Source organism: Acanthopagrus latus, chromosome 17 (assembly GCF_904848185.1).
Source record: "Acanthopagrus latus isolate v.2019 chromosome 17, fAcaLat1.1, whole genome shotgun sequence".
Taxonomy (NCBI): Eukaryota; Metazoa; Chordata; class Actinopteri; order Spariformes; family Sparidae; genus Acanthopagrus; species Acanthopagrus latus.
The window spans coordinates 31,599,865-31,616,685 of NC_051055.1; the positions used below are offsets into that span (position 1 = coordinate 31,599,865).

Here is a 16,821-nt window from a genome sequence, read left to right on the forward strand (position 1 = left end):
TTGACAACGTGTGGAAGCCTTTTTGTACGAAGTGTTTTTAGTGAACACTGTTAGTCGTTAACAGCAGTCAAAAGGAAGTTATATATATATATATATGTGTGTGTGTGTGTGTGTGTGTGTGTTTACACAACAGAACCTGGAAACACAACAACAATAAATTCTACATTCAAATGTTATATAGTAAACACAGACGAGGTCTCGGCTTCGTCCCGTAACAAAACGTTTGTGGATGAAACAGAAAAATTAATTCAGAACCACATAAAGAATCTGTTTGATTTTATAACTTCATGAACATCGTGTTTGGGCTTTAAAGGGTTAATATGCAGAATGCAGGGCTACAGTTTAAAAAACGCCCCCCAATCTCTGATTGGCTGCATGCTGATGTGAAGCAGTTTGACTCCGCCCCCTCAGTCCTGTTCAGTGGATCTGGTCTGAGAGAGTCCAAACCGTCTGTCAGCAGGACCTGCAGGATCAGCCTCAGAATGGGTGAGTTCATTTTCATTATTCTAATTATATTTAATTATTTTAAAATAATTAAAAATAATGTAGTTATTAGTTGTGACTCAGCTCCTCTGCAGCTCTGCAGTTTGTCTCAGCTGCTTAAATCCCACGTTTTACTCATGAGGTCTGGTTGGAGCAGAGCTGCAGCTGGCAGCAGGTCTCTGTTGTTGACCTTTGTTCTGGTTCCTGAGCTCAGTGTGAGCCTGAACAGAACTTTCCTGCTGCACAGTCTCAGTCAGCTCAGGACAAACTAAAGGAGTAATTTGTGTAATCCAAAGGACAGTTAAAGTTTTAACTGACCAACGTTCTTTTCTGTTCTTCTTTTTTTCTTTGCTGCTGATAAAAGCGGAGGCTTTAATTAAACGCTGGTCAGTTTGTGCAGATAACTATCAGAATATATTTGAATTATTACAACATATTAATGGGTAGTCTGTTAATTTTTGAAACTTTAATCATGTTCATCAGTTCGTGTGCAGACGTTCACGTCCTGTGTGAATCCAGCACAGATGAAAGATTGTCGCCACTGAGTTTGTTTCTTCAGGAAACATGAAATCATCTGAAAATGAACATTTGGCTTAAGGCTCTTCAATCAATAACTGATCAAAGAACCCTGAATGGATTCCGCTCACCTGTCCTGCAGGTATACAGCCTGCTGCTCATCACCGCCCTGAACCAGTTTGTGATTGTTGACTGTTTCTCAGAGGTCAGTTCAGTTAATGTTTACAGTCGGCAGGTCAGTGGACTCAGAGTGACTCTGTGTCCGCTGTCACAGTTCAATACAGCATTTATTCTAAATATAAACACTAATTACAATAACAATATGGAATAAAAAAATTTAATAAAAACAGTTTTAAAAGTTTAAAAAGAAGAAAAAGTGTAATAATTATCAGACAGACTGCTGCAGTGATGTCATAGTGGGTCGTCGGTTCCGGTTGGATGGTTCTCAGCTTCAGTCTCAGTAATCTTCAGTGTTTGTTTTATTCTTTAAAAAGAGAAAGTTTGAGACAAAACGACCTTTTAAATGTGGCTGCAGATCATTTTCCAACAGTGTTTTGTTAACGTCTTCTGTGGTCAAATCATTTAGTTCATGACTGAATTAAAATCATTTTTATCTTTTTCATATTTTTGGTGCGTTCAAGGACTGTTTGACAAAAAGGAGTCGAGACTTTCTGTCTATAAACCAACTTCACAGCTGTGCAAAGGATCATGGGAACTGTGTGAGTGTGTGTGTGTGTGTGAGTGAGTGTGTGTGTTATATAACTGTGGAGGTTACATTAGTTCACTGTCGTCTCGGTTGGGTGATAAACTTCGGGGTTTGCGGCAGCTGCTGAATCGTTTCACTCACATGAATCATAATAACTATTATCGACACATTTACAGGTGGTTCATACTCAGATCAGTTATTAAGATAAAACCCGTCTGACTCCCTCAGACCAGATCACATCAGTCCTGTTGGTCTGAAGATATTCGTGATCACTTTTAAAGCTCCTCCTGGTTTAATTCTATTTGGTGCTACTCTGTGAACCAGGACTCTGCTGGCTGGTCTCCAGTCCTGGTTCAGGACTAAAGGAGAGGAATAAAATGATCCAGCAGAGAAACACCAAAGATCAGCACAGCGAGAATCTGAAGGAATCTCACCTGTAACACTTAAACAGTTTGACCTCTGACCTCTGACCTCTGTGACCTATGTGACCTATGTGACCTCTGACCTCTGTGACCTATGTGACCTATGTGACCTCTGACCTCTGTGACCTCTGACCTCTGTGACCTGTGACCTCTCTGACCTCTGACCTCTGTGACCTCTGACCTCTGTGACCTCTGACCTCTGTGACCTGTTGTGTCATCAGCCAGCTGTTCAGGATGTGGACCAGGATACCGCAGCCCACTGGACGCCATGAAGGGTGAGTGTTCGCGTGTGTGTGTGTGTGTGTGTGTGTGTGTGTGTGTGTGTGTGTGTGTGTGTGTGTGTGTGTGTTTGAAATAACTAGTAGGCTGACCATGGGAAGCATGTATTCCTATAGAAAAGTGGGAGGTTAAGCAGTTTTTTCATGGATGGCCAAATGAGGTTGTGTTTGGGACATCTGGGATATAATCAACCGATTTTGACTACTTTTGATTTTATCGTTATATTTCACCATAGAAACTATTTACCTTTTCAGCACAACCTCACATGTGTGACTGTACAGTTATTTTTTTCATTTTGACATGATATTAACATTGACACTATATTAACACAATGGACCTAAATTCATTAAAAAAAAAAAAAAAGATTAAAAAAACGAGCGGAACAGACTCTGTCCAGACTCCACAACAGTCAGTTTAGATGCACAGAACGGGACCGAACCACTCCGGCTCGCGCCGCTGCAGGTATAAATCTGCTTGTTTCTTAAGGTGTGTCATGGAAGTGAGCTCTGCAGCGATTGGCTCTGGTGTGCATGTGACTATGGTGGCAATGGTTGACAGTGCTAGCGGAATTCATAAAGCATTTATGAAATAATTTATTAACGGTATCATTGTTGTCCAAACAAATGTGACATTGCACACACTTGAACCAAGCAGCAGCCATGTTGAAACTCTCAGATCAGTCTGATCCAGATCTGCAGAGATATCTGAGGAACAGACACACACACACACACACACACACACACACACACACACACACACACACACACACAGACTTCTTCTTGCTTTTATAGAGAGATGTTTAGAGGGAAACAGAAGAAGAAGATTCCACTGAGTCATGTGATCAGATATGAATCAGCTGGCGGCTCATTAGCTTAACTTAGCATAAAGTTTTGAAACAGGGGGACGGTAAGCCTGTCTCTGACTCGGCAAGAGTTTTATTGTTCTACCTGTTGAAGGTCCACGGGAGGAGATCGTCTACCTGCCCTGCATCTACCGCAACACCGACATCCTTAAACCTGACTACCTTGCCACCGTGGACGTCGACCCGAAATCGTCCACCTACTGCAAGGTAGAACGAGTTGACCACTCAGCTGGGAGATGACCTTCTGCTCTAGCTTACTGTCTTCTTTGAGTGTTAATCAGTGATTTCTGTACGGTGGTGACCTTTGACCTCTGCCCTCACAGGTCATCCACCGGCTGCCAATGCCAAACCTCCGTGACGAGCTGCATCACTCTGGCTGGAACGCCTGCAGCAGCTGCTTTGGCGACGCCTCCAAAAAGAGAAACCGCCTGATTCTGCCATCACTCATCTCGTCCAGGATCTACGTGATTGATGTCGGGACGAATCCCAGAGTGCCGCAGATCCACAAGGTACGGACAGCACGCCACTGCTGAATACAGGTCAGCCAGTCAGAAAAAATGACTGGATGGTTGCTGCTCGTTTCTGTGATGAATCCACTTTTTCATCCTTGACATAAATCACTACAAGAAATTCGAACTTCACTTCCTGTGTGAAGAAAAATCTGCAGGTAAAACTGAGCACCAGTCTGGAGAAGTGACAGTTACTTCACTGTGTTGTTATATTTGTTGTAGTGGTCCAATAAATTAAATCTATTTGGTAACGAGCACAGCTGAAACAACTCAGAGTCGCACAGAGGAGCAGCGAGACTGTAGAGGAGGAGGATGAGGAGGAGGTTCATCCTGAGTTCATACTGGATGATAAACACTCTTACAGCTGATCTTATAAACTTGGACTCACTGATGTGGGAAATAAAACCTCTGTCCAATAAATCAGAATGCAAACATGTCTGCTGGGTCAGTGTTTACTCATCAGCCAGTCAGATTTTGATAAACCACTGAAGAAGAGAGGACGGTTACTGGCGGTGTCCTGGCAGCATGATATGAGTGTTGAGGAAATCGTTCAAGTCCTGTTGAGCAGTTTGCTGTGGTGATGTGTTTATTCAAAGAATACTGGTAAACTGGTGAACCGACAGGCACAGAGCGGGTCTGAGCCAGTGAGTGGACCCAGAGCAAATGAAACAGTAGAATTTTATACAGTTAGAACAAAGAATGGCAGATTCAATCAATAGGTAAACAAAAGGGGTGCAAAGGGAGGGGTCTGCTCTCTGGGGAGTGTGAACAGTGGGGGGTGGTACACATTTAACATAGTGATCAAACCAGGTCCAGACGTCTCTTGATCAACTGGTGTTACACAAATGTGTATCCACAGGGTGCAGGAGACAGACAGAAATAACCATTTAGGTCTGGAGGTCAAAGGGCTCTTTCCAGATGTCACTTCAAATGTGTATTTTCTTCCTCATGAGTCAGCACCTCCCAGTCCAAGGTCATGGTGCTCCCCTCAGGTCTGGACGAGGTCACAGCTGAAGGAGTTCCAGTATCTCAGAGTCTTGCTCATCGGGCTCGGATCATCAAGCAGATATGTACCACATCAGCACAACAGGGACTCTGTTTCAGACTATCCTCGCAGACACAAGACAACAGCCTCAGTCCTCAGCTGAGGTTCTGGTCTTGGTTCCAGTTTGCTTGGTGGGTGGAGGAGATTTGGGAGACCTTGCTTACTTTGCTGGCAACCTGAGCCAGTCTTGAGCGAGTACCTCATGGTTCTAGGTTCTGATCCCAGAAGACTCCAGCGAGTAACACAAAGTTCTTGGTTCCTATCCTAGTGAAACTCCATTGAGCACAGCAGTTAGGATTAAGTTAAATCAGTTAAGATCTGGAGTGGGTTGAATTGGGGCAGAACCAAAGACCCTAATTGACTTCCTGGAGTCTTACTGGAATCAGACCATAGGACTCCAAAATACTTCCCTGAGATTGGAGCTTTGTTTGTACAGGGAAGACCGCAGGGTTCTTGGTTCTATTGTCTGTAGGACTTCAGTCAGTAATGCAATGACCACAGTGCCAATCCAAATAAAACTCAAACCAGCACTGAAGGCCTCTAGGTTTCAATCCCACTAAGGCTCCAGTCAGCACAGCAGATCTGGAGTCTTAATGGATCAGATCCAGGCCCCTGATCAAATAAGGAAATGATTACATGATTCCTGTTGAAAGAAGAACTCAGGTTTTTTTTTGTTTTGTTTTGTTTTTTGTTTTTTTAGTAGGACTTTGTGTAACTGTGTAACATTCTTAATTAGTTACACAAGGATGACAGTACCAGTACATAGGATTGTAGGTTCTAATCCCAGTAAAGCTGAAGCTGCTGCTGCTGATTTGTGTTGATGTTATATCATTGTGTCTTAAGATGGTGGAGCCTGTTGATCTGTACTATAAGTGTGGCCTGGCAAACCCTCACACCACCCACTGTCTGGGCAGTGGTCAGATCATGATCAGCTGCATGGGGGACCCCTCCGGCAACGGCAAAGGTGAGACCACCAGCAGACTGCATCATAAATCAGCCCATCTGTTCAGGTAGACCGGGCCTCAAGTAAAGAAATGTTAAAGGAACAGTTGATAATTGTAAAATCCTTTTCTTCAACTCGTCATGTATACTATGACTTTCCCTGTTCATTGTGGTCTGGGTAAACCTTGTTGCAGCATCCTTCATGGGTTAGGGGTGTTGTCCTCCCAGGTGGTTTCGTCTTGCTGGATGGTGAGACGTTTGAGGTGGTGGAGAACTGGGAACATCCGGGTGAAGCAGCGCCTTTTGGGTATGACTTCTGGTACCAGCCTCGACACAACGTGATGATCAGCACTGAATGGGGGGCACCCAAAGCTCTTGTTGGTGGATTTAATCCAGTCCATGTCAAAGAAGGTTAGTCAGCAGGAACATTTCAATGTCATTCCTCTTCTGACGTCACAGAAATATTATAAAAACACTGCTATGCCAGACCCTCAAGGTTTTAGGTTCTGAAACCTGTCAGATTTATTGATCACAGTAACACAAGACAGATTTATCATCCCAGTAAGATCATAAATCTGTGGACTGTTTGTTGCAGACTCTGGGTCTTTATAGAGCTCTGTTGATTCATGATCAGTTGCAATGATACATTTTAAAACTAAATTATCTTGAACTTTAGACTGATTTCTTTTAGTCTGTTGCTGGGATCTAATCCTTTCCTTTCCTCTTTAGTCTGTGCCACAAGATTTTCAAATTTCTGTTTCACTAAGTCTCAGTTGTACAACAGGTTTAAGATCTCAGTAAGATTCTGGTCGGGAACATAGGGCTCTACTTTATCATCCCAGTAAGAATTCTGACAGTACCGTGGGGTTCAGGGTCTAATCACAGTAAGGCTATAATTAGTGCAACAGCGTTCTAGGTTGTTCTACCAGGAAGATTCAAGTTGGTATCACAGGGTTCAAGTTCCCAGTAAGACCTGAGTCTGTGCCACAGGGTTCTCTCTTCCAGTTCCAGTAAGACTGCAGGGGGTTCATTAACTGAGAAGACTTTATTCAGGAAAGTAAAAGTCATTCAGCACATAGTTCTACACCTGTCCAGAACAATGTCCAGCTCTCTCTTGCACCTTTGGACAAACATCAGAACTCCGCTCTTGCGAATTCACTGTTGTTGGTGTTCCAGGTCACTACGGCAGCGCCCTCCATGTTTGGGACTGGACTACCCACAGGAAGCTGCAGACACTCGATCTGGGTGAGGAGGGTGCGATTCCCCTGGAGGTCCGATTCCTCCATGACCCCAGTGCCACCGAGGGCTACGTTGGATGTGCTCTGCGGGGAACAGTCTTCAGATTCTACAAAACACCCGTCAGTATCACAGGTTCTAGATCCCAGTAAGACTAGTGTGCTGTGGAGGTAACTGAGCAAATGATTATGGGTGATACTTCTGGTGCTCGGTGGAAATTAACATTAGTAACAAAGCATGATCATAACTGATGCACCAGCAGCACTTTCGAGGCTTCAGAAGTGTTAGCTAAGTGAGCTAAGCAATAATCATAGTGTTGGTGGTATCTACTTGATAAAGAGACTAACTTCGATCTTAAATGGCAATACAGAACTCGAGGACAATGTTTGTGTTTCAAGCTTTTCAAATGACTCAAACAAGCAATCACAAAACAAATATGTGAACACAAGTGATGTGAGGCCTAGCATCAGCATCATTAGTCAGTTCAGCTAGCAAGATCTTTTGAGTTAGTCATACGGCCAGGGGCGTCGCACCTGTGGGGGATGTGGGTGTTTTAACACCCACACTTTTCCCAGTGAGAGGCAAAGTAGTTCAAAAACTTTCTTTTTAGTAACTCTGTGTACACAAACAATGTTCTCAATGCTGGTGTTCATGTGAAGAGACCCTGGTGATACTACAGCAAAGTTTCATGTTGTGTCAAGACTTCTTACTGTTTTAAAAATAGAGATTTTGATGCTATCGTGAAAGTGCCCGTAGCACTCCCATTGAAATTAGCTCGCCCAAAAACATAACTACAGAAAATCTTAGAAGCGCCTCTTTCGTCATATTTATGTGTTTATACAAAGGTTTGACTTATATTCAATCACAAATAAAGCCTCAGTTGCTTTTTGGCGAGAGTTTTACTTTAAGGGACCTCAGTACAGGTCCGACCTAGACATGACCTGACCTCAGAGGAATCTGTGTGTTCTCAGAAAGGTGACTGGGATGTAGAGAAGGTGATCAGTGTTCCCTGTAAGAAGGTGGAAGGATGGATTCTGCCAGAGATGCCAAGTAAGTTTGACTGTCTGTCTGAATGTCTGTCTGTGTGTCTGTCTGACTGTCTGTCTGTCTGACTGACTGTCTGTGTGTCTGTCTGACTGTCTGTCTGTCTGACTGACTGTCTGTGTGTCTGACTGACTGTCTGTCTGACTGACTGTCTGTGTGTCTGTCTGACTGTCTGTCTGTCTGACTGACTGTCTGTGTGTCTGTCTGACTGTCTGTCTGTCTGACTGACTGTCTGTCTGTCTGACTGACTGTCTGTGTGTCTGTCTGACTGTCTGTCTGTCTGACTGACTGTCTGTGTGTCTGTCTGACTGTCTGTCTGTCTGACTGACTGTCTGTGTGTCTGACTGACTGTCTGTCTGTCTGTCTGACTGACTGTCTGTCTGACTGTCTGTCTGTGTGTCTGTCTGACTGACTGTCTGTCTGACTGTCTGTCTGTGTGTCTGACTGACTGTCTGTCTGTCTGTCTGACTGTCTGACTGACTGACTGTGTGTCTGACTGACTGTCTGTCTGACTGACTGACTGTCTGTCTGACTGTCTGTGTGTCTGTCTGACTGACTGTCTGTCTGACTGACTGACTGTCTGTCTGACTGTCTGTGTGTCTGTCTGTCTGACTGACTGTCTGTGTGTCTGACTGACTGTCTGTCTGTCTGACTGACTGTCTGTCTGACTGACTGACTGTCTGTCTGTCTGACTGACTGTCTGTCTGACTGACTGACTGTGTGTCTGACTGACTGTCTGTCTGACTGACTGACTGTCTGACTGACTGTCTGTCTGTCTGTCTGACTGTCTGACTGTCTGTGTGTCTGACTGTCTGTCTGTGTGTCTGTCTGACTGACTGTCTGTCTGACTGACTGTCTGTGTGTCTGACTGACTGTCTGTCTGACTGTCTGTCTGACTGACTGTCTGTTTGTCTGACTGACTGACTGTGTGTCTGACTGACTGTCTGTCTGACTGACTGACTGTCTGACTGACTGTCTGTCTGTCTGACTGTCTGACTGTCTGTGTGTCTGACTGACTGTCTGTCTGTCTGTCTGACTGTCTGACTGTCTGTGTGTCTGACTGACTGTCTGTCTGACTGACTGTCTGACTGTCTGTGTGTCTGACTGACTCTCTGCAGGTCTGATCACAGACATTCTGATCTCATTGGACGACCGTTTCCTTTACTTCAGTAATTGGCTGCACGGTGACATCAGACAGTATGACATCACGGACAGGAGGAACCCAAGATTGGTCGGCCAGGTCTGAAAGTTATGACACCTTTCCAGTGATATACAGGTGAGAGCTCAGGGTGAGACAGCTAACCTGTCTGTCTCCTTCAGGTGTTCGTGGGAGGAAGTGTCATCAATGATGGTCCGGTCAGAGTCCTGGAAGACCCGCAGAACCAACCGCAGCCCCACCCACGCATCATCCAGGTACCAGGGACAGGAGACAGGATTCCTCTTCTTCTTCTTCTTCTTCTTCTTCTTCTTATTATTATTATTATTATTATTATTATTATTATTATTATTTGATCTATCTTAGACTTAGACAACTTTATTCATCCCTTGGAGAAATTTAAGCTCCATGTCACACACAACACTGTTACACACACATAGAAGCTCAAGAAAGAAAAGACACCAAAGTACCTGACACCCATATAAAGATATAAAACCAAATAATATACTATACATAGACATGTGTATATAGTAAATATTACATGTCAATATAAATATATATAAACACATATATATAAATATGATGTATAGGTAATATAGATAATGGAATATAAGCAGTAAAAGTAATATATAATAAATAAATATATATATGAAATAAATATACATACGTACATACAAAATATACATATAAAATAGATATACAAATAAGTAAATAAATATAAATAACACTGTGAGAATAGAAGATATATATGTACATATATAAATATATATTATACACACGTGTGTATATAATATATATAAATTGTACACACATACACAATATCTGTTATGGTTATGTTGTTATTGTACATGATTATTGTATGTTGTGTTCATGAACAGTCCAGCACGTCTTGGGTCGGGCAGGCCTCTCCTCCCTGTCCTTCAGTCTCTCTGTTTGCCTGTTCGCCCTCCTCCTCCTCAGTGAGGAGTAGAACAGTTTGAGGAGTTCCTCAGTCGGTTTGTCCGGCTCTTTGGAAGGAGCAGCCTGTCAGCCGGCTCCTCTGGCTGCTGATGACGGTGTGCAGAGGGTGGTTGGTGTTGTCCAGGATGCCCTGCAGTTTGTTGAGGGTTCTCCTCTCTGCCACTGTCAGCAGAGGGTCCAGCTTCATGCCGACCACAGAGCCGGCCCGCCTGACCAGCTTCTCCAACTTGGAGAGGTCTGCCTTTGATGTGCTCCCAGCCCAGCACACCACAGCATAGGAGACAACGCTGGTGACCACGGACTGGTACAACCAGCTGAGGTATTGCAGCCTCCTCAGGAAGTACAACCTGCTCTGAGCCTTCTTGTACTGCTGCTTTGTGTTGCTCGTCCAGTCCAACTTGTTGTCCAGCCACAGCCCAAGATATTTATAGGTCTCCACAACCTCCACCTCCTCTGCTCCTAACAGAACTGGTCTGGGTCTGGGTCTGTCCCTCCTAAAGTCCATGACCAGTTCTTTAGTCTTTGAGGTGTTGAGCTGCAGGTTGTTTGTTTGGCACCAGACAACAAAGTTCCTCAATATTCCTCCTCTTCATCATCTCTGATACACCCCATGATGTCCGTGTCATCTGCAAACTTCTGGATGTGACTCGTATCAGAGTTGTAGCAGAAGTCCGCTGTGTACAGAGTGAAGAGGAGGGGGACAGCACAGTGCTGATCACAGTGTCAGACATGGTGTCCATCAGCCTGACATATTGTGATCTGTCAGTGAGGTAGCTGGAAATCCAAGCAATCAGGTAGGGGTCCACTCGCATTCTGATGAGTTTTTCCTGGAGTAAAAGGGGCTGGATAGTATGGAAGGCACTCAAAAAGTCCAGGAAGAGGATCCTGACCGTGCTGCTTCCCAACCTCTGCTCGGTAGGCAAACTGAAGGCTGTCCTCACTGTGCTGTACCTGATGCCTGAGGAGGCTGACGAAGAGCCGGTTCTTCTTTGGAACTGGAACGATGCATGATGTCTTCCAGAGGGTGGGCACTCTCCTGAGTTGCAGGCTCATGTTGAAGACCCGTTGAAGTGGCTCCCCAACTTCAGCAGTGGGGACACAGAGACAGGAGTGGTGGGGAGAGGGGAGCTGGCTGAACATACTGAAGAAGTTATTCAGGTCGTTCACTCTCTCCACACCCTCCCCCTCTGTGCTGGTCTTTGCTTTATGGCCTGTGATGGTTCTGACGCCCTCCCAGACCTCCCTCATGTTGTTCTTCCTCAGCTTCTGCTCCACTTTCTCCCTGTAGGAGTCTTTTGTCTCCCTCTGGCAGTGTTTCACCTCCTGCTGTGCTGCTTTCATCTCCTCCTTGTCTTTATTCCTGAAGGCCTTTTTCCTCTTGTCTTGCCTTGACTCTCTGTGTTACCCATGGCTTGTAATTTGAGTAACACTGAACAGTCTTGGTGGGGGCCACCATGTCTACACAGAAGTTGAGATAGTCTGTGAGACAGTGAGTCATCCCCTCGATGTTCTCACCATGTGCACCCAGCAGCACATCCCAGTCATGATGTTGTAGCAGTCCCTCAGGGCCTAATCTGCTTCAGGTGTCCATCTCCTGATGGAGCGAGTAGTACAGCCTGCCTTTGAACCGTGGGGGGTTTACTGGGGCTGTGTGTACACCAGGTTGTGGTCTGATTTGCCCAGTGGGCACAAGCTAATGGCCAGTGGCTCCAGATGAGGGCTACACAAAACCGCCTTCACAGTGACATGGCTGGGGTTACACCCATGGTTGTTGACATATATGATGAGTCCCCCACCTTTGTTTTTGCCACATGCCTTTGCGTCCCTGTCGGCTCTTACTGCTGTGAATCCCCGCAGGTCCACTTTAGCATCTGGTATGTTAACTGAACAAGCTGAACTGACGGTAGATCTGCTGGTTCTCCAGAGCAGCCAGCTCGTCCATCTTATTCGGCAGCGAGTTGACGTTCCTCATAATCATGGAGGGAATCGTTGGTTTGAAGCGCCTCTGGTTGTCCGCTAGCCTAGCCTTCAGCTTAGCTCCAGCCTTACAGCCTCTGTAGCTCTTCCGCAGGTCCACTGGGATGTTGTTTCTGTCCAGGTGTGCTCGTCTTAAGAGCCAGCAAACAAAAGAGCTGACTCCTGTGTGTCTTTTAGAGTCTGCTGTATCCATGGGATACATGTAAAATCCTTCCTGAAGAAGTAGAATATTAAAAAGAGCCGAAAGGATAGAAAATAGGAGGAGAAAAAGGTAAAAACAAAAACAGTGCTGCAGAGTGACTGGATAAGCTGCCGTCTCCTACAGCGCCATCTTGAAAACATCTTACCTGATTGATTATTGAGCTCTCTCTCTCTTTCTCTCTATCACTACCTGTCTCTCTCTCCACCTGTCTGTCTCTCAGGGGAAGCGTGTCCCTGGTGGTCCTCAGATGTTACAGCTGAGTTTGGATGGACGGAGACTTTATGTGACGACGTCTCTCTACAGCGGCTGGGACAAACAGTTCTACCCCGACATGATCCGGTCAGTACTCTCACTACTGCAGTACTCTCACTACTGCAGTACTCTTACTGCTGCAGTACTCTCACTACTGCAGTACTCTCACTACTGCAGTACTCTTACTGCTGCAGTACTCTCACTACTGCAGTACTCTTACTGCTGCAGTACTCTCACTACTGCAGTACTCTCACTACTGCAGTACTCTCACTACTGCAGTACTCTTACTGCTGCAGTACTCTCACTACTGCAGTACTCTTACTGCTGCAGTACTCTCACTACTGCAGTACTCTCACTACTGCAGTACTCTTACTGCTGCAGTACTCTCACTACTGCAGTACTCTTACTGCTGCAGTACTCTCACTACTGCAGTACTCTCACTACTGCAGTACTCTGCAGTACTCTCACCACTGCAGTACTGTTATTATTACTACTGACACCTGATCAGAGGTCACTGCATGGCCAAAAGTTTGAGGACAGCCTGACACCCTGTCATGAGGCGTTTAATGACCCTCCTGTCTGTCTGCGTATACAGGGAGGGCTCAGTGATGATGCAGATCGATGTGGACCTGGTCACTGGAGGCCTCTCTGTGAATGAAAACTTCCTGGTGGATTTCGGTAAAGAGCCCGACGGTCCGGCTCTGGCCCACGAGGTCCGATATCCTGGAGGAGACTGTACGTCTGACATCTGGCTGTGAAAACCTCCGAGTCCACACTGAAGAGGAAACCCGAGAGTGAAAGAGTCCAGTCACACACAGTCCCAGAACCAGACCAAACCTCGACCCACACGTGACTACGTTAAAACAAACCCACCGACCCGGGAGAAGTGTCAGCTTATCAACCACATTATGATTGATTAATCACCTCACATTATTGATTATTATTAATCAATCACTGTTACATTATTGATTGTTATTAATTAATCACTGTCCAGTATTGATTGTCATTAATTATACACTCACAGAACCAAAAGTAAAACTTGTCATGATGTCACCATGTTTTTTATGTAAGAGTAAGAATTTTACATTTTGAATTTGAAGATATTTGTTGATCCATATTGCATGAAGAGTCTGAAGGTCCAGAGTAACTGAAGAATGTAATGGAGCAAAAGTATAAAGTAGCAGAAACTGGAGATATTTGAGTAAATACCTGAAAAGTGTAAAGTACTTGAGTAAATGTGCTGAGTTACATTCCACTGCTGCACTGTGAAGTGAGGGGACGTGAACATTCCTGTGAGTGTGAGTCAGGTAACAAATGGACCAATCAGCTGTCAGCCTGACGCTCAGGTGCATCATGACCCACCTGTTGACCTGTCGGCCTCTGCAGCGCCTCCTGCTGGTCAAACTGTCAACATGTGTCAATAAAGTTCACCCTGATTCTCCGTCTGTGTTTTCTTTTAAACTTCTTTTTATTTCCTTTGATCAGAGTTACAGTAGATCACAACACGTCTGATGGGTCAGTCAGGTGCCACAGGTGAGTGTTCAGAAGGTTAACGGTCCGTGGATGTCTGTCATCTTTATCCTCAGGAATAACACCAACATACAACATACATACACCAATGTAATTAATAAAGTAACGTTCACAGTGCAGATGGCTGCTGCTTTGACTCATGTCAGATGAAGCTGTCAGGCAGTGGGCGGCCATTTATTCAGGAACCGTCTGCTTCCAGTTGTACTAATGCAGTTGTGTGCTCCATGTTGTAAACATCTTGGATTCTTTCCCTCCATTGTGTAACTTGTGGGGGGCGTGGCTTCAGCCAGGAGGCTTGATTACCTGATTGGTTATTAAAGGTGGGACTCTATACACACACATCTTTATCATCAGTGTTCTCAAACCTTTGGACTGTCTCAGAATGTGTGTGTGTGTGTGTGTGTGTGTGTGTGTGTGTGTGTGTGTGTGTGTGTGTGTGTGTGTGTGTGTGTGTGCGTGTGTGTGTGTGTTTTATTGGTCTACAGTAATATTTTTCCTCAGTGGGATGTTATGACACTAAAAATGACAAGAAAGATATTGATGAATTGAATCGAATTATTGATGATACAGTTCGCAGTAGTATTACAGTCACTGTGCAGTGATGCATTAGAATTGTTGTTACTGTAAATAAAACAACAACACAATTACACTGGTAACTCATTCTGTAAGAAGTACATAAGGCATATATTACGAATGGTAATAAAGTGTTGTCCTTTGAATTGTATGTCTAGGACTGGACGACAACCTCACACAGGTGGCAGAAAACTTCTCAGTAACCAGCAAGAACAACAAATCTGTAACATGGTGATGGCAAATAATGGCATCACACTGAGGCAGATCAGCACTGCAATCACAGACGACAATGCCATATTCCAAAATGTCAACTCTATAAGTATCTCCACAATAGAACAAGCATCAGAACCATGAAGCAACTTTACATGGTGCCATTTGAGAGGAGCTCTGATAGAGTGGAAGAGCTGCTGCACCAATATGTACGTGTAAGTCAGTTACATGTTGTCTGTCATTATAACCTTTTTACAAGTAAGCAGTGGTTCCCAAATGTTTTTGGCTTCAGTACCCCCTTCACCTGATGTCTGAATCTAAGTATTTGCCTTATTTGACTTTAACATATTGCCTAAAAACTGCAACAGAAAACTGCAGCTTATTTTAAAGAATATAACATACAGTAAGAAAAGGGGTCAAGGAGCTGATATTAGTCGCTCCCAAGCAGATCTATCTAATACTGTGGGCTTTACAGTAACATTTCAGTATGTCTAGTCAATATTGATTTCCCGACTGTAGTACCTCTGTGTAGGCCGATCCCCAGGGGTACATGTGCCCCAGGTTTGGAACCACTGGAGCAGTGGCCAGTAGTATATTGAACTTGTGGAGGAGAACATAGAACATTCCTATTTAATGTTCTGTTACTGTAGTGTATGACTCTTCTGTATGATTGATTTGATGATTTTTTTTTACTCTATTGTAGAGAAAGATGGCATTGGAAGGAATGAGACCCTTCACATCCTCGTGTTTGTGGATACACCTGGCTTCAACCTGGCCAAGGGCCAAAGATGTGGCTGTAATATTATTGGCCACTGGGCCACGGTGGATGTCCCAGGCCGGCAGGGGAGCAGTATAACTATGTGTGCTGCCATTTCTGAGAATGATGCGGCCACTCACACCCCCAGTCTTGGCCCATACAATACACAGAATCTCCTCATCTTTTTTGACCGCCTTCATTCTGATTTGATCACTGAAAATGAGAGAGGTCTCGTAGGGCCTCACCTACCAAAGCATGTCATTTTGAGGGGCAATGGGAATTTCTACCGTGGCCCACTCATCAGGGCCTGGTTCACTACTCGTCCAAGGATGGTCATGGACTTCCTGCCACCTTACTCTCCTTTCCTCAATCATATTGGGGAGTTTTTCTCTGCTTGGAGGTGGAGAGTGTATGAACATCAGGCTCAGAGGTCCCTGCTCCATGCAATGGACGCTGCATGTGATGATATTACAGGAGATCAGTGCAGGAGATGGTTGTAACATGCACGCCGTTTCTTCCCTTGGCAGATAAACAATTACCTTGGCAGTATGAGTGCAATGTGTGATGTCAAACCTTGGAGGGTACTCTTACTGTAAAATCCTTTTTTTTTTCTTTCTTTTTTTCCCCAGTTTTCTACACAATTGTATTCTGTTAGCTAGACAAAAAAACTAGTACAGTCATGATTGTCAATGAAGGACTGGGCTAAGACTGAGAGGTGGACAAGAGGATATATATAACATTTTGACAGATAGATAGATAGATAGATAGATGGATAGATAGATAGATAGATACTTTATTGATCCCGGAGGAAATTCAAGCATCCAGTAGCAATAACAAACATTGAACATACATTGAACATACATGCAATATCAAAAAAAACAGTAGAAATAAAAATATGGAATAAGAAATGTTATAAAAATGTTTTGAACAACTGTATAAAAATATAAAGTGATATTAAAAATATAAAGTGACATAGAGGTAAAGAGTATTAAGGGGACAGGGGACGGTGTACAATTAAATTAAATTGGGCTATAATTAAATTAAATTGGGCTATAAAAGATGAGTGCTTTTGAGTGCATTTGTCCATTGTCTATTGTGCTTCCTGACATCACTGCGAGCTGTTGTACAGCCTGATGGCCAGGGGGACGAAAGAGTTATTG

At 44.3% G+C, this 16,821-nt stretch overlaps 1 protein-coding gene across 1 annotated transcript; it reads left to right on the forward strand.

Moving 5' to 3' along the window:
* The first annotated feature begins 379 nt into the window (after positions 1 to 379).
* Positions 380 to 14,032, forward strand: selenbp1 (selenium binding protein 1). Its single transcript, XM_037075154.1, has 12 exons — positions 380 to 486; positions 2,349 to 2,402; positions 3,363 to 3,475; positions 3,592 to 3,777; positions 5,666 to 5,786; positions 5,993 to 6,175; positions 6,941 to 7,122; positions 7,972 to 8,050; positions 9,163 to 9,284; positions 9,365 to 9,457; positions 12,560 to 12,678; positions 13,187 to 14,032. Exons 1-12 carry the CDS (start codon positions 483 to 485, stop codon positions 13,347 to 13,349), a joined length of 1,419 nt encoding a protein of 472 aa, XP_036931049.1. The 5' UTR covers positions 380 to 482; the 3' UTR covers positions 13,350 to 14,032.
* Positions 14,033 to 16,821: the final 2,789 nt, after the last annotated feature.

Excerpts from the sequence above, each read along its gene's own strand:
- selenbp1 (XM_037075154.1), top strand. Across the intron at positions 3,476-3,591 it reads AATCGTCCACCTACTGCAAG|GTCATCCACCGGCTGCCAAT; the intron begins GTAGAACGAGTT and ends CTGCCCTCACAG. Across the intron at positions 7,123-7,971 it reads TCAGATTCTACAAAACACCC|AAAGGTGACTGGGATGTAGA; the intron begins GTCAGTATCACA and ends GTGTGTTCTCAG.